The sequence below is a fragment of the Dicentrarchus labrax genome, unplaced genomic scaffold, assembly GCF_905237075.1.
Source record: "Dicentrarchus labrax unplaced genomic scaffold, dlabrax2021, whole genome shotgun sequence".
Lineage (NCBI taxonomy): Eukaryota > Metazoa > Chordata > Actinopteri > Moronidae > Dicentrarchus > Dicentrarchus labrax.
The window spans coordinates 5,668,118-5,690,076 of NW_026136702.1; the positions used below are offsets into that span (position 1 = coordinate 5,668,118).

Below are 21,959 nucleotides of genomic sequence, written 5' to 3' on the forward strand. Positions count from 1 at the left end.
GATGTTTTGACACAATGTCCTGCTGAGTCAATTAACTTTACACTCTCTGCTCTGTAGGTGTCCGGAGCATGCACAGCACAGACATCCAGTGGTCGGCCATCTTGAGCTGGGGCTACGCAGACAACATATTGAGGCTGAAGAGCAAGCAGAGCGAACCGCCTATCAACTTCATTCAGTGCTCGCAGCTTCACCAGGTAAACACGAGTTAAAACTGAAAATAGAGTAAGTAAGTGAAAGGAATTACTGGTCCATCTTTCATATGTGGATGGTCTCGACCAATCAGCTGTCAGGTCCCTTATATCCTCTGTCCAACCACCTGTCTCGCTCTCCTCCAGGTGACCAGCTGCGCCTGGGTGCCCGATGGCTGCCAGCTATTTACGGGCAGCAAGTGTGGAGTCATCACCGCCTACAGCAACCGCTTCACCAGCACCACGGTGGGTTTCCATGGCGACGTCCCCCTCTAACCTTCCGCCTCCACACCAACACCCAATCCACCCACCCACCCACCTCCCATGACCCCTCCCCCCTCCACTACCCCTCTTTAGACCGCCTCACCGCGCTCAAACGCTCAGCTTCATTAGTCACATCACAGTTACCCTTGAAATACATTTCCAGCGAGCCTACAAGTGGGATTAGAGGTCTGGGAGTTCAGTCATCAGAGAGGCTTTCAGACTTTCATCGGTCCCCACCAATAGGCATCTAGATTTCCTTTTTTCTCTGTCTCTGAAGGGTGTTTCAGTAGCAATTGATTTGTCCTGTTCAGAAAATCCTGTTGGAGATTGATTAATGGAGGGTTTTGTTTTTTGTTTGGTTTTTTTTGAGAGAGATACCTCATCCATGCTAACTCTTGAGTCTTTCCACAGCCGTCAGAGATGGAGGTGGAATCTCAGGTTCACCTGTACGGACACACGGGGGAAGTCACCAGCCTGTTTGTCTGCAAACCCTACAGCATCCTCATCAGTGTCAGCAAAGATGGCACCTGTATCCTCTGGGACCTCAACAGGTCAGTGTGTGAGAAAATATCTTTTTGTGTGTAAGGAGAAATGTGAAGTGATGCTTTATACAACATGTTGCTCCGTGTCTCTGCAGGCTCTGTTATGTACAAAGCCTCACAGGCCACAAAAGCCCGGTGACTGCTGTGTCTGCCAGCGAGACCACAGGTGACATCGCAACAGTCTGTGACTCAGGTGAAAGATTGCTTTTTCAGATTTCATCACTTTTCCAGACTGACACAATACGTTGTTATTGGTCCTTGATACGATTCTTTGTATCGCAGTTGGCGGAGGCAGCGACCTGCGCCTGTGGACGGTCAACGGTGACCTGATCGGCCACGTCCACTGCCGAGAGATCATCTGCTCGGTGGCCTTCTCCAACCAACCGGAGGGCGTGTCTGTCAATGTCATTGCCGGTGGGCTGGAGAACGGCGTCGTCAGGTGAGCAGAAAATGTTTGTTATGTGCTTATTTTCATCTCAGGATGCTGAATTATTCACACTGATGGTTGAAATGTGTTTTTTTTTTTTTCAGGTTGTGGAGCACCTGGGATTTAAAACCAGTGAGAGAGATCACCTTTTCCAAGTCAAGCAAACCCATCATCAGGTATCTTGTCAGCACTACAACCATGTTATAGACCTTTTTCACAGCAGCCATTTCGACATGAAATAGTAGGGTAAACACAGGTGTTACAAATGACACTAATAAAAGGCCTTTACACATCAAATAAACAACACAAAAATGGGAAATACTCGCCCGTGAATGTGTTCATACCGTCACCAATGTGAATTTGAAACACATTAAAATAAAACATTACAGCCACTTACAGCGGACCAAGCGCGACGGGGACTGGCAGAAAAATACAGCGGCTTGCAGAGTTCCCCGTTCTCTTGTCATATAACGGAGGGTGATGAGAAACGATCAACAGGTCCGCCATAATTTGTGACGTGACGTCTGTTCCGCACAATGTGATTGGCTGATGCCTTTATTCGCGGAGAGAAAGCAATAAAAATAAATCGATTGTGTTTTTTGCTGTGTCATATTTATGAAAGTAAGGCTTTAAGGCTCCGTTCCATTTAGTGTATCAGAGCCTTTCCAATGAGCCAACAAGCACAAAAGCAGCAACTTCACTACTATTTCATGTCAGAATGGCTGCTGTAAGAAAGGTCTTTGCTCCTATGTGATGCTTTGTAATACTGATGATGATGTTCCTCCCGCTGTGTGCCTCAGCCTGACGTACTCGTGCGACGGCCACCACCTCTACACAGCCAACAGCGAGGGCACGGTGATGGCGTGGTGTCGGCGGGACCAGCAGCGCATGAAGCTGCCCATGTTCTACTCCTTCCTGAGCAGCTACGCCGCGGGCTGACTGCGTGTCTGAGGTTTACGACTGTCCAGTACTCAGCAAGAGGAGCCCCAACCCCCCTCCTCTTCCTCCTCCTCCTCCTCCTCTTCCTCCTCCTTGCACTGACGGGGAGGAGGATGTGTCAGCATGGCCTCATCCTCCCTGAACCCCTCCCTGACTTTTAACTAAAGCCATCCCCAGCTGAGCAAGCTCGACCTCAGCCACTCCCAGCATCAAGAAATTATGAAAATAGTATTAAATGTATATAAATATATATTTATAAACATACTGAAGTTGGGGGGGAATGGATGAATATTTGGCTGAGGCTGCAACAGACACTTTATACAAACTGCATTTTCTGAGAGTGTTTGGTTTGATAAGTCTTTTATTATTTTGTTTCTTGCTGTTGAGTTTTTCGTGCAGAGATCGTTGCCTGATGTTGATTTTTTTGCTGTTTCCTGGTAAGCTGCTATCGTCTGGCTGTAGCCAGACCCGAAGTGTGAAGGCCCCCATCTCTCACCTCGCCTGCGCTCGGGATCTCCCGCAGCGCGCTGTCTGACAGATTGCTGCCTGAGCTCGGCGAGCGTGTCCTGCTGACGCTGCAGCTAGCTAGGAGGGAGGGGAGCCCCTCCTCGCGTCTGTCACCGGGAGACGTCCCGCTCTGTGGGAGTGAGACGCCGCTCTGCTGGGCTGTCTGCTCCACTCAAGTCTGAACACTAGTGTCACGGCCCTGCATCACTTTGTATCTGAGCTCAGTGGAGGGACGGAGGGTGGGCGGGATGAATTGTTCCTTGTGTTGCCTGTTGTTCTGTCCTACGTTTGCATGCTAGAATGATGCTGACCTTGACTGTGTGTATGTGGATGTGACATTTACTGTCAGGATGCTTTATTAAGGCCTGTCTCTTTTGCATTGAGTAATGTTGATATTCATTTATTTATTAAGAACACCATAGAGGCTCATCTTTCCTTCTTTCCTTTCTCTTGTGTTTTACTGTCTGCCACTCAAATGCACTAAAAGCTTTTCAGTACTTAATATAGTTCGCTGAACTTCTGAGAAAGTGATTAACATATAGCATTAGAGGTCTAACGCCGGAGAGGAATCTCCTACGAGTCGTGCTTCGTAGCCGTGCAGCATTACATTAGGTTGTAGTAGGTGGGAGGGTGTGGTGGCGAGCATCATGTCCAGCAGAGGTTAGAGGAGTTAGTGTTTCCTGCACTGACGAGGTTTTACTTCAGAGTCTTAAACACTACACTGATCAGTCCGGGAAACAGTCGACCAACTGTTTATGGATCCATGCAGCTATTCGTTACATTCCCACTTACAGCACTTTGTTATTACGTGTGAAAATGGTAGTGAAAGCTAATCGGCTACCATTTAATTAAAAGAGAGCCAATGATCTGTGGTCTTAACATGAACTGAGCTTTGCTTTAATTCCGCTAATAAATCTAATCCAGAAAGCAATATCAGACATGCAATAGGTAGTTTTTTTTGTTTGTTTCATATGTGGAAGAAACTAGGAGTTTGATTTAATACAGCTGTGAAAAACAAGTTGTTTTGCCTTTTGTGGTGACTGCTGCGAGCCTTCTGGGTTGAGAAATGATGTCTTACATTTCACAACGTGGTGTTTGACTTGTTTACGAGAAAGGGAATATTTCTTCTAATATCATGATGTCATTCCTTTTTATTGTTTTTGTTTTCCTTCTCAGCCCGCCCGGACCCTTGTAGAGCATCGTGCTCGTACCAGACACGATGTTACCGTGTTTGTTTACTGTGTTTCATGCTTGCATGTGTACATAAATTTCCTCCTTGAAGAACCACAACTTTTTCTTTTCTCTTTCCAACATGTGAGATTGTATGAATGTCTTAGTTTCCCCTGTTGTTGAGAAAATGGCAAAAAGCAGAGAGGAAAATGTGCTTCTGAGTGACGTGTTTGTGCTTTCTGACACAGAAGGAAATATTATGTTTCTGTTGATAACTAAAGCTATGCATAATTTCAGATTATTGTATTAGGTTGCTTAAATTGCGTCATTTATTTGACCTCTCTGGGCTGATCTCTGATGGACCGAGGTTTTGAAAGCTCCTGTTGTTTCTTTTTTGTTTGTATATATGTGCGTGTGTGTATGTATGGACAAACCAAGTGATGAGTATATTATAAATATATAAATATATATAAATATTTGAAGAAATATTACTACATCTTGTCGTTTGTGTCTATTTCTTACTTTTGTGTGGTGCGTTCAGGGACACCTAAAGCGAGCAAGAAGAAAAGCAGTGCAAATGACTGCAGTAAAATCAGAAGCATGAATATGAAACATAAATATATTGATTATAGGTTAAATAGGTGGAATAAAAATGTTTAATTTAGATGCAAACCCCCCCCAAAAAGTGAGCTGCGTTGTTATGGATGAGGCCCATCAATTACTATGGAGGGGGGGGACCCTGTGATGTCAAAGCTGATGTAAAAAAAAAATGAAATGGGGAAGCCTGCAGATCTCAGGTGCCTTCTGCAGCAATAAAGTAAATGAGAAAATCAGCAGATGCTAATTTGACTAATAGGGTCTGTCTCGGTGCGTTTAAGGGCCGGTTCGTACAGTAGGAATACATCCCCGGCTTGTTGCTCGCTTGCTTGCTTGCTGCAGCTCCTGGTCCACTGATCGAGTGCTCCCTGCCCCACAGCCTGTATCTGATCGTCATACAGAGGTTTCCCCCCCTGCTGCATGCGTAACATCTCTCCAAGTCCAGCCGTGGTGCTCACCAAGACCTCACCGCTTGGATCTCATCTTCCTACACGGAATACGCACGACTCACACTGAGCGAACCGCTGAGGCGAAATCAAAACGCCAGGATCTTTTTTTTTTTACCTCCTCCGGGTTCAGTCCAGACCGAAACGAGGCTGGGATTTCCTCTTATCATCTGATATTTGACAGATCCTCTTCTTTCCCTTTTTTTTTATATTGTGTGTGTGTGTGTGTGTGTGTGTGTGTGTGTGTGTGTATGTGTGTGTGTGTTGGGTGGAGTCAACCCGGAATTTCTCCAAATTGGAAAACCATTGGCACATTTCAGGTAGGTCGGCGGCTGTACATTAATCTGCTCATAGCCGAGCAATGCAGCGAAGCGTCCAGAGATTTCTTTAAATATAAATATATATATTTCCTTCATGCAAAATCAATTGTTTTTTATCATGATGTGTGTGTGGTGGTGGTTTGCTGTTTTCTGCTCTAACCAGGGCCGCAGCTCGCACCGTGTGTGTCCACAATTTAATCCCCCTTTTAGAAAATAAATAGTCGCCCATGTTTGACAGATCTGCATCAACAATTAGCCTCGTTACAATCGGATAAAAAAAAACGTGTGTGGACACAGTTAGAGCTCCAGATGCAACCGTGTGATGAAACGAAGGGGAAACCTAAATGGGGGGGGGATAAGAAAAAACAAGAGGCCTGATAGCTTTTCCTACGAGGGGTTTGATTAAAAAGCTATGAATTGGCTTTAGATGTATGAAGGGTGGGATTGGGGAAATGAATTCACCGTCTGCATCCCCCCACCCCTCTCTCTCTCTCTCTCTCTCTCTCTCTCTCTCTCTTATTGCAAAACATCTGCTTCATGGCGTTTAAATACATACAGATTCTACCTGATGCGATGAAAATGAAATAAATAAACATATCGATGCAATCCACAGTGTTTAATTCAAACAGCATCCCCCCCCAAAAAAAAAAAAAAAAAACCTCAGTGAAATGCTTCATATTTTCTCCATGCACATTATTATTGTACAGCACATCTGTGGGCAGGTGTGTGGCTGCAGAACTGGGGCATTTTTGAGAGAGAGGGAGAAAGAGAGAGAGAAAGAGGGGGTCAAGGGGCCTAAAATGAGAGCGAGATGTGGTCGTTACATTGAGGTTGGATGCTCAGAAGAAGAGGCTGGTTTGCAGTGGATTCAAATACAGTTGCATTCATGCACGTTGTGGAGAAAGTTGAAGGCAAAGAGTGGGCAGATTTTGTGGGATATGCAGGGGGGGAAGGAGAGGGGGAAAAGTTGCAGGTGTGACTCCCTCGGAAAGATGCGATAACCTCCCCCCTCTCCCCAAAAGTGCCCTTGAGCAAAGCTCTTGCCCTGTGGTGAACCATGCAGCTCCACAGAGGAGTGTTTTAATGCTCCATCCCCCCCCAAGCCTCCTGCCTGGTGTCAAATAGAAAACACAATCACAAGCACTGGCTGTCAAATGACAAACCGCTGTCCAGCTGCTGCCTTTTAAGCTCTTTTCTTCTGATAAAATGGAGCTTGGCTGTGCTGTAAAACAGATTCCCCCAGACAAAATGGGTCCTTTAAATAAAAAGGTTGTGGTAGAGAATGGCTGCTCCACGAAGGGGAGGGGTTGAGGTTGTGTGTGTGTGTGTGTGGTGGTGGGGGGGAGGAAGAGACATTGCCAGGGGGGGATGCTGCTTTGTGGATTTAATGTGATGTTCATTGACTCTATGTGTCCCCCCTTTGCGCCCGTGTTTGGCGTCACAGGAGCACCATGAAGGACGGTATTGCCAACAACAGCACGGCCAGCATCTCCCAAGCCAGGAAATCTGTGGAGCAGCTGAAGATGGAGGCCTGCATGGATAGGATAAAGGTACAGGGCTTTTATTTATCTACCTGTGTCTGTTTCTACCAAATGTGTAATATGTGGATTTAGAAATCATTACTCAAGTTTAAACAAACATAACTGATTGAAACTACCACAACTATAAGATTTGTTGTGAATACTCATTTTGAATTAGCTTATAAGGTGTTTAATATTAACACTGACGTATTTTATTGCAGTAAAATAAGTTTTATGAATATGAATTTGATTCCTACAGGCTAGAAATCTGTATATTTAACCTCCGCTGATTTAGACACAATGAGTGTTTACAGCAGTACGACAGACTTCTCTTGATGAGTGACAGCAAACATTTTTATTCATTTAATGTTTCAACAAAGCGTTCGTGCTTAATATTTTCACACAATTAAATGAAAGTAATCATTTATTTAACTCAATAAAAACGCTTCTGTTTGTCCTCCAAAAACGATTAAACTCCCTGCTGACACCGTCCTGCAACTCACTATTGCACCAAATGTGTGTTCATCCGCGGCTCAAACTAGTCCCCTATTAACACACTGTTTACTCCTGTTTGCGTAACGTTTGATAAAAAACTCAAACTTATATATATAGAATAGTTTGAAGTCTTGCCGAGAGTTGGATAAAAATACATAGGAACAGCCGGTTATCTTAGCTTAGCATAAAGGCTGTAAATAGAGGGGAAACACTAGCTCTGCTTTCACTAACTGTCTGTATCTCATCATATCTCATTTGAGGTATCGTAAAGGTCGTACGAAAAAGTCCAAACAAACATAACGATGTTCGTTAGTGAGCTTTATAGGCGCCGGATGTTTGTTACCTTCATACTTCATAGCTGTTTCTCCTTGATTATGCTAAACTAAATTAACCAGCTGCTCACTCCAGCTTCATGAAGAAGAGTGGTATTGTTCTTATCATGTGACCTCAGGCCTGTGTTGTGTATCAGAGGAGTTATTGTATTTTCTTTCTATAATCATATAAAATATATCACTGTTATATATGATTGTTGACTGTGACTTGGCCGTCCTACTAAAAGCCTTCAATTTAAAATCTGTGTTTAATATCTCTGCCAGATATTTTAGTACTTTAATGTTGTGCTCAGTAAGACTCATTCTCTTCTCATAACGGGTTTATAATGTGCGGAAGAAACCAAATTCACCTGTATTATAGTGTCAGATTCCCCCAGACGAACCAGCCGATAGTCATCAGTTAACACGGTCACTCATTTAACCTTAACACCAGCAGTTCAGTTTTGTCCTTGTCTCGCTAAAGTCAGAACAAACTTTTTAATTATAGGCCTTGTAGATGTAATGTGAGTGAAGGCTGAGCAGCTGGATTGATTATTCGTATGTGTAGAAAATAGGTTTTTGTGGGGAATCTGCTGCTCAGCCCAAATGAGTCTCCTACTGCTCCTTAAATCCAGATGCAGAAACAGACTTTATGTTCCAAATAAATCCGGATAAAGTCCTCGGGTTGATGTCCACTCTCCGTCATCTCAGTGAGCTATGAATACATTAACCCACATATAGTTATAGTAGCATTAAACCATCACCATTATCTTGTATCTGCGCTTCATATCAGACTCACAGTGGACAGTAAAAGAAGAAAAGGATCAAGAAGCAGAGATAATGTAAGTTCTCTCTTAAGTTAGGGTTGTAAAGTCGACACTAAAGGCTCAGAAACTACTAGTTCGTAACTAAATCAGCTACTAAAATCAACACAATTACTTTGGGCACGTCAGAACGAAGGCGAGTGTCCAGTCAAGGGTGAAAGATATTGTGCCATCGCCATGGTTACCGCATGCAATATTATAAACTAGATCAGTGGCTCCCCAAGCTGGCGGTCGCCAAAGCTTCACGTGGGGTTGTGAGACCTTCTTGGTTTTAAGGCGTGGTAGAAAAAACGTAAAAATAAAATATACACAGTGGGCCGATATCCGAGCATTTGGATATCGGAAGAAAAGTAAATGTAAAGTAAACTGTCTAATAGAGCAATGGCAAAGCGTCAGGGACAAGAAAACACTAGATCTGTAAAAAAAAGACGCCTGTAAAGTCTGTATGATTGTTAAAAAAATACAAAATACAGACAATACCATGTAATACTGTAATACGGATTGTATAAAAAGTTCCCTAAACAGGAAATAATGGCTCGTTTTACATAAACTTCCTGCAGTTACTGAGTTCATTATTTGGGTTAATTGAACAGTTTTGAATATAATCTGAAATATCCATAAAATATGTCACAGCATGGGTCGTCAGTTTATTAAATGACAGAAAAGGGGTCCGTTAAGGAAATAGGTTGGGAACCACTGAGCTACATCGATACTGAAATATTATACCAACAAATTAAGTCTCTATTTGGTTACTGTGTCGTAAATTGGCTGCAGGTAATGAAGAAATACATTTATGTGTGTGTGTGTGTGTGTGTGTGTGTGTGTGTGTGTGTGTGTGTGTGTGTGTGTGTGTGTGTGTGTGTTGTTTTACCATCAGTGAGGATAATTTATGATTTACCACCTTAGTGACACACGTAACTATTTACTTGTTACTCAGGAGTTGTGATGTAATGTGTCTCTGTGGTGCGGCCGCTTTTATTTTGTTAACGCATAAATCACAACTTAATAATAGTTTAAGTTATAACTCGGCTCAGTATGAACTTACACACGGTTGATGCCACAGGCTGCAGATTATTTTTACATTTTCAAACTTGTATCCCAACAGACCCTGACTCACGTGACGTCACTTGAGGCAATTTATCAGACGTCACAGAGCTCCCGCTCGACCCATAATGGGAAACTTTTTGACAAATATAAAGATGACAACAAAATAAATGTCTTTGAGCCGAGCTTCGTGAAAACGTCTTCAGACAGGCGTCACATGAAGCCTCAGTTCACCTTGAAAGCACCGGTGTCACCACATCTGTGTCAGAGTGCATCCGCAGCGCACAGCGAGTAGCGGCGATGCGTTGACTGTGAGGGATGAACCCAGAGGCGCAGTGGGTTGCGGTGATTGTTGACCGCTTCTGACATTAGTTTTCTACCAATGTGGGTCACAGAGTTTATCCTTGGTTGGCACTATCTCACGCAGACCTCTTCTTATCTTACATTGGCAGCGTGCAGCTGGCTCCGGTTTGCATGTATGTATGCATTTAAATAAGCCAACATTTGCTCGCTCTCTCTATAATAATCATATTCCTGATACTTATAACCTCCTGCAGCTCCACTGGACTTTTATTGTGAAGGCCTCATAAAGAGTATGAGTCCTCATCAAACAACACCTGGTTAAATATTGACTTCTGAGTCCTATATAGTCTTTATGGTTCAGTCACCATGTGTTAAAGTACCTTAATAATGTTTCTGTAAATATAGATTTCTGTATCACTTCTTTTCATTAGGTATAACCGTGACTAGAAGTCATTATTTTCACCCCAATAAAAAGGCCGTTTTACATTAATATGTTTCTGTTATGTGATGGGGGCCGCTCTTCTCAACATGAACGACTTTCTGTGCAACTTAAAAGGCCGTGTCATCATCTCATTCGGTATGCTCCTCATGTGCTCAGGGAATGATTGCCCCACAGCCCCGAGGCTGTTCGCTCAGCATTATAGCCCGAGCCTGGAAGCCTGCCATACACCATCATCCCTACTCAGCACAACAAAGCCTGCTTACAAGAAAAACCTCCTCTCCTTAAAAAACAAAGTGATTATCCCTCAACTTGTTATCAGGGTTTTGGAAGACGTATCACAGAAACCCTTCGTTTAACCTACAAGTTGACTTTTTGACTCAGTTATTCAGTTTCAGATATTTACATAGTCTTAATGTTCAATAATCATATCAATCAAGAGGTTATTTAGAGCCGAGCTACAAGAGCTGTTCTTCTGCACAGATTCTCCTCTTACAGGCTGAATTGTGACTCTGTGGGAATTGTTTGAGTTTAAACCGTTCAACAAACACAAAAACATACAATATTAAAACCAACTTTTCATAATAATCTTTAGAAAACTCAACAACTGGAACAAAAAACATCCTTTTTTTAGTGCAAAGCAGCAATATTGTCATTAAATCACAAATATCAATCTCTGTGTGTTCGCCTATGTTTGTTATTGTGCTTTAATAGTAATGTTAAAGGTGTGTCAGGTTTAGTGGGATCTTGCCGTGAAGGTGCAGATTGCAACTAACTGAACACCACTCCAGTGTTTAGTTTGTCCATTCTGGACTACTGTAGAAACATGGCGGACTGTATAGAAGGTGTAGATTAAAAACGACACCCTCAAAGGTCATCAAAACACAATAATTCTTATATTCAGATGATTTTACACAAATTAAAACCTACCTGTGAATGTTATATTTTATTTATTGCCACTAGATCCTCCAATAGTTACACACTGGACCTTTAATAGTGACTGTGACTTTATTAAATTAGTATTATTTTGAACGTGGAACTTGAGTCTCCTCAGTGATTGAGGAAAGACTAGGACAGTGGGAGGAAACCTGCAGCTCTAAAGCCACATGCGGCTTATTTTTTAACATTTTTTATTGAATATTGATGAAGACCTGAAGTGATTCTCCAGTTGTACATTTTTTTTTTATATTTTGTCAATAAAATGTGGTGCTTTTTCCTCTATATTTGACTGTACCTCAATAGCTGTGGCTACTAGTCTTGAGTCTCCGTAGCTCGGCTGGCCATCGATTCCAAGGAAAATAGAGAATTTAATAGTGTGTGGACAGTTTGTCGCCACCAAAGCTGCTGGTTTACTGGTATGTTTGATCTGCAGGTGATAAATTAGCATTATAATGGTTTTTTTTGGGCTGTTTTGATAGTAAAAGTTTCTGACTGGATTAATGTTCACCTCATATCATACCACAGCAGCTGAGTGTAAAACATTGTTCTTGTCAAACTCCTGAGGTAGTCAGAAGAAGAAGATTCTCTATAGCTGTCCCAAAGAGTCAGAAGTTGTTAAAAAGAACTACAAAAGTGTCATCAAAGTGGCTGCAAAGACATTATTACTGACAACTACATATAAAGGAAATCCAGTATGAACACTAATACACTTTATTCTTTTAGTTTCATTTTAAAATGTTTGATTTTTTCTGTATGAATAAAACCGACTTGACTCGAGCCAACTAACTTTAGAGGAGTCGTGCATGTTTTTTCTCTTCTCTGGTGCAGCTACAAAGCTAGCAGCGTGAATCCTTTCCAAGTCAAAATAACAGGAGGTTTGCAGCCAGCATACGAACATCAAAGAATCAGGACACCAATGCTATCAGACTCTTAAAATACTGAAAGATCTGCCTTCTTCTTGAGGAGGCTGTCTCTCTGTTTTGTTGTCAGTTGTTGTACATTTACTACAATTTGTACTGGCCTACAGTTCTCTATCAGGGGGTACTTCAGATTGTTTATTAAATGTTCATTTAAAAAATAGCAGTCATACATTGTTCCTAAAATAGTAATACTATGATTTGTTAAATAAAAAATATAAGCTCAATAAACCACATTTCACTGCTCATGTTTCTCACTAAATTGTAGTGTAACTTATCAGAAAGACACAGTTCAATGCAACTAATACTGTTGTATGAATTTAAGTGTTTTCTTTGATAGACCAGACACTGATGGTGCAGCACTGTATTGTACCTCTTTATATGGGAAACAGGGGTATAATTTCTGTACCCAAAGGTTAATTTTTGTCTTTAGGGGTGCAGAAATGTTCTTTTAGAGCAGTGTTTGTACCCCTTTAGGTCCGTCCCTGTACCTTGATTTCTCAGTGTGTGGCTGCATTACTAAAAGAAGCTTGAGACCCGAACGCTCTAGTGGATTCACCAGCGTAACAAAGTTGTGGTTGAATCAGATTTTAAGATGTAAAATGAGAGCGTGCATACTAACATGCCGCCATACCCCAAAAGAGCGTGCGAGGTAAACTAACTGGTACGAGGTGAAAACGTGTGAAACGATGTTAAGTTGTTATGTTAAATGAGCTGAGACGTACAGTGTCTGAATAGATTTGACTTGTCAGTTTTGTTGTCACCTTTTAGCATTTTATGGGAAAAAAAGACTTGAATGTAAATGAATCTTAAATGTCACATCTGATCTATATCTGAGAGGCTTTTCACTGAGCTCCGTCGTGGGTCTGACAAAAATGTAATGCTTTCTGAATAACGGACTTCTGCAGTCTCTTGTGGCTGCAGTGTGGTGTGTCTTTGCTCTTATGTGAGAACCTTTTAGCACCAAACTTTAAAGTGGTTTGTATCCTGGCTTCTTCTTTTTTTTTTTTTAGAGGACGACAAACAGTCTGGTTTCTTTGCTTGACAACCAGACGTATATTTGAGTTTATTCAATTCAGTTTTATAAGGGCAAAACTTCTCATCTCTTAAAACCATTATGTAAAAAGACAAAATGTAATATATTGTCACTTTATTGTGTAATGAACACCACAATTTGTAATAATTTATTACAAAAAGCAGTGAAATGTATTACATGTTGTCAAGTTATTACATAATGTGTTACAGTGACATTAATAAACCACTACTAAACCAACTACAATGACATTTCAACATTTGGCAAGAGGCACTGGCTTCACATTTCTCAACAAATTATTAGCTATAATAATGTTCAAAGACTCAGTGAATGCAATAAAAAAGACATCAGGCTACATTAGGCCCTAGACAGTTATAAATATTATATTTAAGGTTTTTATATAAGATTTTTGCTCATTCAAAAGTGAAAAATTAACTTATGAGATGGGAGAGTCTGTGCGTCCGTCTAAAAATATCATGAACAGCATTAAGTTGAAGCATGATTTCACATCTGTATTATTTTCTCAGCAGTTGTTGGATGATGGATAGCCAGGCAGCTGTTTGTGCTTTCATAACCACTTGGCACATCGGATGTGGAGATCCAAGTAATTCTTTATTAACGGGGCCCCCAGCCCAAAAAAAAAAAGAGCCACTGAAGTAGAACGTGGCCGCAAATGAAAGCCGAGAAAAGAGGAGAAAACAGGCGGTTTGCCACGTCTGGCGATGCCTTAAATTTAATTAAGGGATCTGATGAGGGAGAGTGTGTATCAGTGACAAGAGCAGTCTCTGTGCTGCTGATTGAGGGATCACCACATTCTCATTAATTGCTCAATCAGCCAAAGGAATGTGATCTGTGCTAATTAGAAGGACTCTCCTTCCATCATGGGGCTGCAGTGTAATTACAGTCAGTCTGGGCCTAATGACACACACCATGCAGTACCACTTTCTGTCCTGTGGGGCTCTTGCTCTCTGCAGAAGTCCTGGCTGCAGCTACATGATAATGTGATTTTTTATTTGCATTTACTTTGATTATGAGAATAATTAAGCTGTTTACTTGCGTTGCGAGAGACGGCTTTGTTAATGTTCCCACTTTGTGCAGGCTTGGATACTCCGATTAGCCCCTGAATCAGGTCAAACAGAACATTTAAATAGGAAAATGTAAAATAAATATGCAGCTAAAATGATTAAACATTTAAAATATGTTGTGTTTTCTGAGTGAGACGATAATTTTGAATATGAGTCTCTTCTAATGTGACTAATGTAACAGCGGAGCAGAGTATGGCCTCAATAAAACCACTTTGATTAGAATATGTGTTTCATTAGTTTTAGCAGTTTTATGAATTACGGATACTAATAACACGAATTAGCAAATGTTAGCATGCTAACATGCTAATCTAAGATGATAAAAATGCGGCATACTGATGTTGGCATTTAGCTCAAACAGCTGCTAACATGATGTGGACTGTGAGAAAGAAGCATCATTCTCTGTGTGTGTTTTTCTTTATTATCCCAGTAATCTTGAAATCCCACACATTTGTCTTGGGACTCCTTGGGGGAGTCTCAAACCCTCGGTGGGCAACCGCTGAGGGAAAGATACAGTAAAGGATTTTTATTCAAAGATACAAGGAAAAAAAAACATGTAACTTTCTGGTATTCTTAAATAGCTGCATGTGTCCATATGTTGATATGGGATGGTGTCTAACAAGATAAAGGTTGAGGCTGTGTGTGATATTCTATATTTTCTATATTTTTCTTATCTTCAAATCCAATTAAAAGACCAAAACCAACACTTAATTGTTCCTGCTGACAAGTATTTCCTGTGTAGCCAAAGTATAATATACCTCATTCCTCCGTTGTTCAGTTGTATTATATTTATTTATAAATTAATATTGTTTCACTGGATCAAATGTGTATTAATCCACAGCTGAAAATAGTCCCTATCGAACACACTATTTACTCCTGTTTGAGTGACATTTGTTTAAAAGCTACAATTCACAACTGTTTTAGGACATTTCTGTCTATGTTTTTTGACCCATTTTAATAGATTTACTGCTCCAGTAGGAACAAACGGACTCGAGGCCGAGCGCCACGGGATTGGGAAGTCAGAGAGAACCTACAGACAGACTATCTGTTGTTCCTTTTATGGGATTTCTCGTTGTTGTCAATTAATGTTCCCTTTTAAAATACAGAAATCTCAGCAGCTGATAGTGATCAGCGATCCTTTAGACGCATCATTTTATTGCTGTGAGACTTAAAAATGATCCACGCTTGAGGCCGAAGTCTGATCGGCAGCGGGATGGATTCTGTGTCTTGTATTCTCTTGTGAGAGCGGCAGTGGGTGAGGTGAAGTAGCAGGCAGGAGATCAGATGGCTCTGTCCTCCACGTAGATCCCCGAGCCCTCGCCATCCCTCTGATGCAGCTGCTCCTCTGCTCTCCATTTGCGGCCTCCCCTCCCGTAACCTCCCACTCAGCTCCCGAGTAGAAGCCTACTTTCACATCACGCTGCACTGTAAAAATTCATAGTCTGACTGTTTTGACTTTGAAAAATACAATATGCAACTTTTCGCCTTGAGGCAGGTGGTGTGTCGTTGGTCCCAACCTCCTTTCTCCTCAGTTGGTCAAGGTCCCACCTCAACTCCTGTCAGTCATCTCGATAAGCTGTCTGTTTCTGTTGCCCGAGGCTCAGGTAACAGCCGTCAGTGCAGTCGCCACAGGCACAGTCTGAAACACAGACAATATGCAATTCACCCAGATTTTGGACAGATTTAATCTGATGCGAGTTTGAGAATGAACATACAGCGAGACAAGGTTGGTCCTGAGTGGTCAATCAGTCAATCAGTCATGTGATTCTTCATAGTAATCGTCAACTAAGCAAAACAACATTACTATCATTGGTTTATAATCAGTTTTATGGTTTTCAATGGAGATCCATACTGAAATATTTTGTCAATTACTTCATGGATCGCCATGAAATTGAGACATTTATCCTCCCCAGAGGATGAGTTTCTTCTAGCGCCACCATCAAGCAACATTTTATTATATATGTCCAATACTTTAGTTTACAACATTCCCATCTGCCATTTTGTGTAGAGCTGCAACGAGTAATCAATAAGTGCTTGACCATTAAATTAATTAGCAACTATATTGATTATCAATTAACTATTTTGAGTTGTTGTCCAAATTCTCTGAATTTAACTTCTCAAATGTTTCTTTAGTCCTCTATGACAGTAAACTGAATTTGGGGTGGGACATTTGAGGTAAAACTTTGGGCTTTGGGATGTTAGCAGGTTTACGTTCACTGCCGCAACCCACATTTTCAAAACCTATATATTAGGTTTATTTTTAAAATATTCTAATGTATTCCATACATGTATTTTTTTTAGCTAAATCAATTATATTATTCTCAAATAAAATCCAGTTTTTCAGGACAAATGTAATGCAGCGAACAGCTACAAAAATATATTTTAATCTTGTCCTCATTTGATCCTCTTTAACTTAATATCCAAGTTGGAAATCCCAAATTCCTTCCTCAGAACGAGCAACTCCTCTAAATCCCTCTCTCTTTGACAAAGATATTTTCCTAATTCCGACATTCGTGTTTAATTTCCATAAAATATTCAGAGTTCATAAATCTACCAGCAGCATTGGACATTGTGAAGTGCTTTTTTTAAATTATACTTGGGGCTGTTTATGCTTTTGTTAGACAGTGACAGAGGAGAGATGACAGAAAATGATGAAGAGAGGGATGCAGCGAAGGTCCCCGGACGGATTTGAACTTTTAAGTCACATGAACTATATATCAGAAAACCGGAAACAACCTCCGACACCGCCCCGATGAAGGCAAGATAACTACAAAAAATTTGTAAATAAAGCATGGTGTGCTGGAGAAGACTGCAACTAAACATCCTAAACATCATTCAGGATAGTTTAAGGTAAAGAGACCTGTCAGTGGGTTGTTTAGACATACGTCTTAAAGTCCCCCTCCGCTCAAAAGTGTGTTTTCCTTTTGTTGGATGTTTGAGCTTCACCGTGCAGAACGATTTATGTGCAGAGTTTGACACTAGAAGGATGTTTTAACATTTATTTGCTGAAAGTGGAAAGTTTCTCTGCTATCATTGGTAATCTGATTTAGTTATTTTATTTTATTTATGACACCACAAATAGTTTGGAAGTCAATCCTGGTCCAGAGTGTGTGTGATGTAGAAACCTGACGCCTGAGTCCACCTCACAAACACTGAGAATGAACTTTACAGTGAAGCAGGAGACAGATTGTGTCCAGCAGGAAAACTTCAGAAATGGACTAAATTTGCATATTTATAGATCCTGTCATTTTTAATGAGGTAGACGGATAAGTAAGGGTTTTAATGAGGGAATGAAACACCCACATTGACAGAATATATAGTGGACAGAGCTTCTGGGTCCTAAACATGCATTCAATGTAATGGCCAGCAGGGGGCAGCTTAATAGGCTGCAACAAAGAAGCCTGATAGTATTGAGCCTCAGTTTCTTTAGCTCACTAACGAGTTTATGGTTTCAAACTCTAGTTTCAAGTCTTCTTCCATACAGCATGATGTTCATTTTGTAAATAACGGCCCTATTTAAAGTAAAATATATGATAAAGCATAGTATGCTGGTCCAGCTCAACCCACCAAACCGAGATCAAACTGTCAAACTAGGCAGTGCTGATCAGATATAAATCATATGTCTCTCTTAAAGTCATTTCAGAAACATATTTTAGTACGGACGATTCGAAACTGCACAGCCAATGAGAGCAGCTCAACTCGCAGTACGTCACTGCCGCTGGCTCCGAAAAAATATCATGTCCACAAACACAAGGCTTCAAACCGGCACAAATCGATGGGTGTACACTTTATTGTTCCAAGCAAACTATTTGTACATGTTGTAATACATGTCTGGAGGGGATCTTTAAAGGTGCAGTGTGTATGATTTAGGTGATTGTACACTAATTAAAACATACCTATGAATAATATATTTAATTTCTACCAATAGATCTTCCTAAATGTTACACACTGGACCTTTAATTTTACACAATTGTCATTATGTAACAGTCGGAGAAACATCTGAACACATCCGATGTCTTTTTCCTTTCTCTCAACATTTCAGGTATCCAAAGCCGCCGCAGACCTGATGGCGTACTGTGACGCCCACATACGCGAGGACCCTCTCATCATGCCCGTCCCGGCCTCCGAGAACCCTTTCCGAGAGAAGAAGTTCTTCTGCACCATCCTCTGATGACCTGCCGGTAGAGCTGTACGGGTGCAGGCATGGCGTTGCCTGGCTTCTCTGTCTTCACCACACCTGAAGCCACTGGCCGTAGGCGTTGAGTTGAGTTTTGCCAGGTGGACACTCTGTTGTTGGTCAGCTCTGTCCTGGTGGCTGAAGGTTTTTGGGGGAGTCAGCTGCCAAAACTGGCAACCCAGTGAGCGTATCATGTCTTGTTAAATAGGTTTGTTATTGCTTTGTTATTAGAGAACAGCCTTGCTCAGTGCTTAATGAGATGAGAGATGTTTTGTTTTTTCTTTAATTGTGCTAGATCTTAACATGCCTCAGGAAACAGAAATTCGCCCAGTGTTGACGACTTTTTTAAACATTTATTTCCCTTCCCGTTATCTGACTAAAGCAGCATTAATATTTGTATTATCTTGAACATGATTTCAGTTGAGTTTTTTTGTATTGCTTTCAGTGAACAGGTTTGACTATTTGTAGCAACACTTACTGAAAGTACCACTGAAATTTGACACTTCCCTCACTAGTGGTTTCTATTTCAATTTGCCTCCGCAGTCACCAACAATTAACCCGCTCGTTTTAGTGCTGCAGTAAAGTCGGATTCACATTAGAGAGCGGAAAACAGAAAACCTTATCTCACGCGGTAAATTATTTCAGCACGAGTAATAAGAAGGAGGTGGCTGCACATCAGTTCTGCTGCAAATAAATAAATAGACTCTCTATTTATTGAAAGGTGCAGAGCTAATGTTTCAACAGCGAAATGAGTTCTTCAGGGTTATCACTGTGCAAACAACCCTTAAGTCAAAAAATTATTTATGAATCTGCCACCTCCTTCCAAGAGCCGCTGTAATGTTTTCTACCTTTGCTGCTCTGTTTGATTTACTCTTCATATACTTCATCCACTTCAAATCAGAGACACTATCAGTTTATCCCCCCCCCGACTGGAATCTTTTTACAACTTGCAGGAGGATATTTTCCTCTTATTTCCTTAACGGTCTCATTTGTTTTCTGGGCATGTTTCCTGAGCCTGATTCTTTTTTGCCTGTCCTAGAGTGAATGGCAAGGCCTTTGACATTAATGCCAAAACCAGAGGCCTGCATGTTTTCTCTGCTCCTTTTTGACAGCCTCCTCTGTTTCCGAGGGACTGTCAGTCTTTTAGAGTGTACAGTATGTTACAGTGCCAATTTCTGTGAGAGCAGTGTGATCCTCACGCTGTGGTCCCACGGCCTTTTTTTTTTTTTTTCTCGAGTTTTTTGTTTGTTTTGGAAGAAAAAGCACACTGTCGAAACATTTCCTTTACATGGTAGTTGAATAGCATTTGCTAATTTTTACGATGAATTGTTATGATCGTTATTAATATTGTTATTATCAGTAGTATTATTGAATATTTGTTGCACAGCACTGACAGCTACATGACGTGTAGTGCTACTAAGCTTGTATGATATTTAGGAGAAAGAAAAAAAAAACATTTATAAATCATGCAATTATTGATACTATCTGAGTATTTTTTAAATATAATGGTAAGGGTCGGTTTACATAATATGATCCCTTCGGTGGTTCAGGCTTTTTGCATCATCGTTTCTGTAAAAATTTAAATAAATTTCCTCTTGGTACTTGAACAGCCTATCGCATTAGGAATCAAACTGACACTGGACTGTCACAAACTCAAAACTATTGGGCTCAAATTGTTTGCAGGATAATTCTTGTCTTTATTTCCTATCTGAAAAAGCTGAGACTGACCTCATCTTAAGGATGGTGCCAAATCTGAAATATAAGAAATATAACAGGCTAAAGATGAATATTGCATGGATTTATTTCTATCTATAACAGAGAGAACTATTATGATATGAAATATTGCCTCTTCATTGACTTTCTGGGTGCTACTCTGCACATAATTGGGGTCCGGATGTGTCGACAATGTGCAGCTGTATTCATGAATGGTATTATCGTTTTTTTGGTAAGAAAAATAGCATTTAAATAGCAGGCTTTGTAAATCCTTTGATGGATCAAATGAATTAAAGGAAAACGGCAACCCAAATGTGCTGTGTCTTAAATATTTTTTGCCTCGTGTCTCTCTCTCTCTCTCTCTCTCTCTCTCTCTGATGTTTTTGAGCTGTCTGATCACACTGATAACATAAAAAAAAGACCACTGCAAATGGTTCTGGGTCTCACAGAGGAACATGATATTCTGGTGTTTAGTGGAGACCTCCTGTGGCTGAGCTGAACCACAGGCCATCTGGATGCACTGTTCATGTGTCGTGGCAATTTTTTTTTTTTAAAGGATTATGATTTGATTTAGCCGCAGCCAGTTTTGCTTTTGAAACTGTAGATCTTGGGGAAAAAGAAAGAAGCGAGCCGATGCTGCAGGTCGCATGAAGAATGTCCCTTAAAATAATTCAGGGTATCAGACATCAACATCCAGATTTTCTGTTGAAGTTCTGTTTTTCATGTGTCCAGCTGGGAAATTACAGCTTTTCTTACAAGTTTGGTTGACACTATTTCACTGCACTTAAAAGTCTGGTGATCATATCAGTCGGTCAATTGCTGGTTTTGGCCTAATCAGTCACGGGTATGCACACAAATCAACCTGGTGATTTTCTGTCGCAGGTCACATTAGAGTTATATAACTGAACAGATTGTACAAAATGGTATGAAGACTTTTGATGAATGACATTGATAAGAGAAGTCAGGCGTGCCTTATTGATTTCTCTGAACCAATCCCAAAGGAGCAGGATGTAATTAAAGAGAAGCTAGAGGGGGATTTTTTCTTTAAGCCTTGGCACAGCTGTGGTGTGGAGTATTATCTACAATTATTTAAAGTTAAAGGTCCTGAAAACCTATTTCCTCAATCAGATTCTTACAGAATACAGGACTGTCTCCTATAGTTTGAGCAGTTTTTGGTTTGTTTACATGAGAGGTTTCTTTATTTTTCTCACTGGTTTGAAGTAGGCGGGTCTCAGCTGGAGAAATGTGATACTTAAGCAAAGTTTTTGAGTCTTTAATACATACCTGAGAATGTTTATTTTCTTAACTTTGAATTAAATTGATGTCATGACTAATTGAGGTTACAGGGAAAAAAAGCCTCTATCTCCGAGGGGCTTTGCAGTCTCTCTCTAAATCTGGATAAGAATTTTTATTGGAGAAGAATTTAGCTACTACAGAGAGAGTTTTTATGTACCACTAAAATTAGAAATTTAAGAATTATGTCTAAATATTATGTGCACACTGTTCTCAGCTGGGACCTGACTACATAAAAAGAAATCTATATAGATCAAGAGAAAAGCGCAGTGTGTGCTTTCGAAGGCTGCAAAGCCAAAAAAAAAATTTTTAAAAAATGCATGGGTTGGAACAGTAAAGTCTTAAAATATAAATAAAAATGCAATCAGAGTTGAGAATATAAACAACAAACTAGGATAGACAAAGGTTGGATATCTGCAGTATGAGCAGGAAGTTGGGTTGTGTTTCAAGAAACCCCTGAACATGCTAT

At 40.7% G+C, this 21,959-nt stretch overlaps 2 protein-coding genes across 13 annotated transcripts in view; both read left to right on the plus strand.

The window, feature by feature from the left end:
• Positions 1–4,528, plus strand: part of lyst (lysosomal trafficking regulator) — a 58,712-nt gene extending 54,184 nt beyond the window's left edge. For all 12 annotated transcript variants that reach the window (XM_051415334.1, XM_051415247.1, XM_051415327.1 and 9 more), the window contains 7 exons: positions 58–194; positions 336–434; positions 864–1,003; positions 1,090–1,187; positions 1,277–1,433; positions 1,526–1,597; positions 2,222–4,528. In XM_051415334.1, coding sequence (XP_051271294.1) covers positions 58–194; positions 336–434; positions 864–1,003; positions 1,090–1,187; positions 1,277–1,433; positions 1,526–1,597; positions 2,222–2,360 — 842 coding nt within the window. In that variant the 3' untranslated portion in view covers positions 2,361–4,528. The remainder of the gene's footprint in view (positions 1–57; positions 195–335; positions 435–863; positions 1,004–1,089; positions 1,188–1,276; positions 1,434–1,525; positions 1,598–2,221) is intronic.
• A 398-nt stretch (positions 4,529–4,926) lies between these two features.
• Positions 4,927–20,510, plus strand: LOC127350699 (guanine nucleotide-binding protein G(I)/G(S)/G(O) subunit gamma-4). Its single transcript, XM_051377542.1, has 3 exons — positions 4,927–5,400; positions 6,845–6,950; positions 18,350–20,510. The coding sequence occupies exons 2-3, from the start codon at positions 6,852–6,854 to the stop codon at positions 18,476–18,478; spliced, it is 228 nt and encodes a 75-aa protein (XP_051233502.1). The 5' UTR covers positions 4,927–5,400; positions 6,845–6,851; the 3' UTR covers positions 18,479–20,510.
• The last annotated feature ends 1,449 nt before the right edge of the window (positions 20,511–21,959 follow it).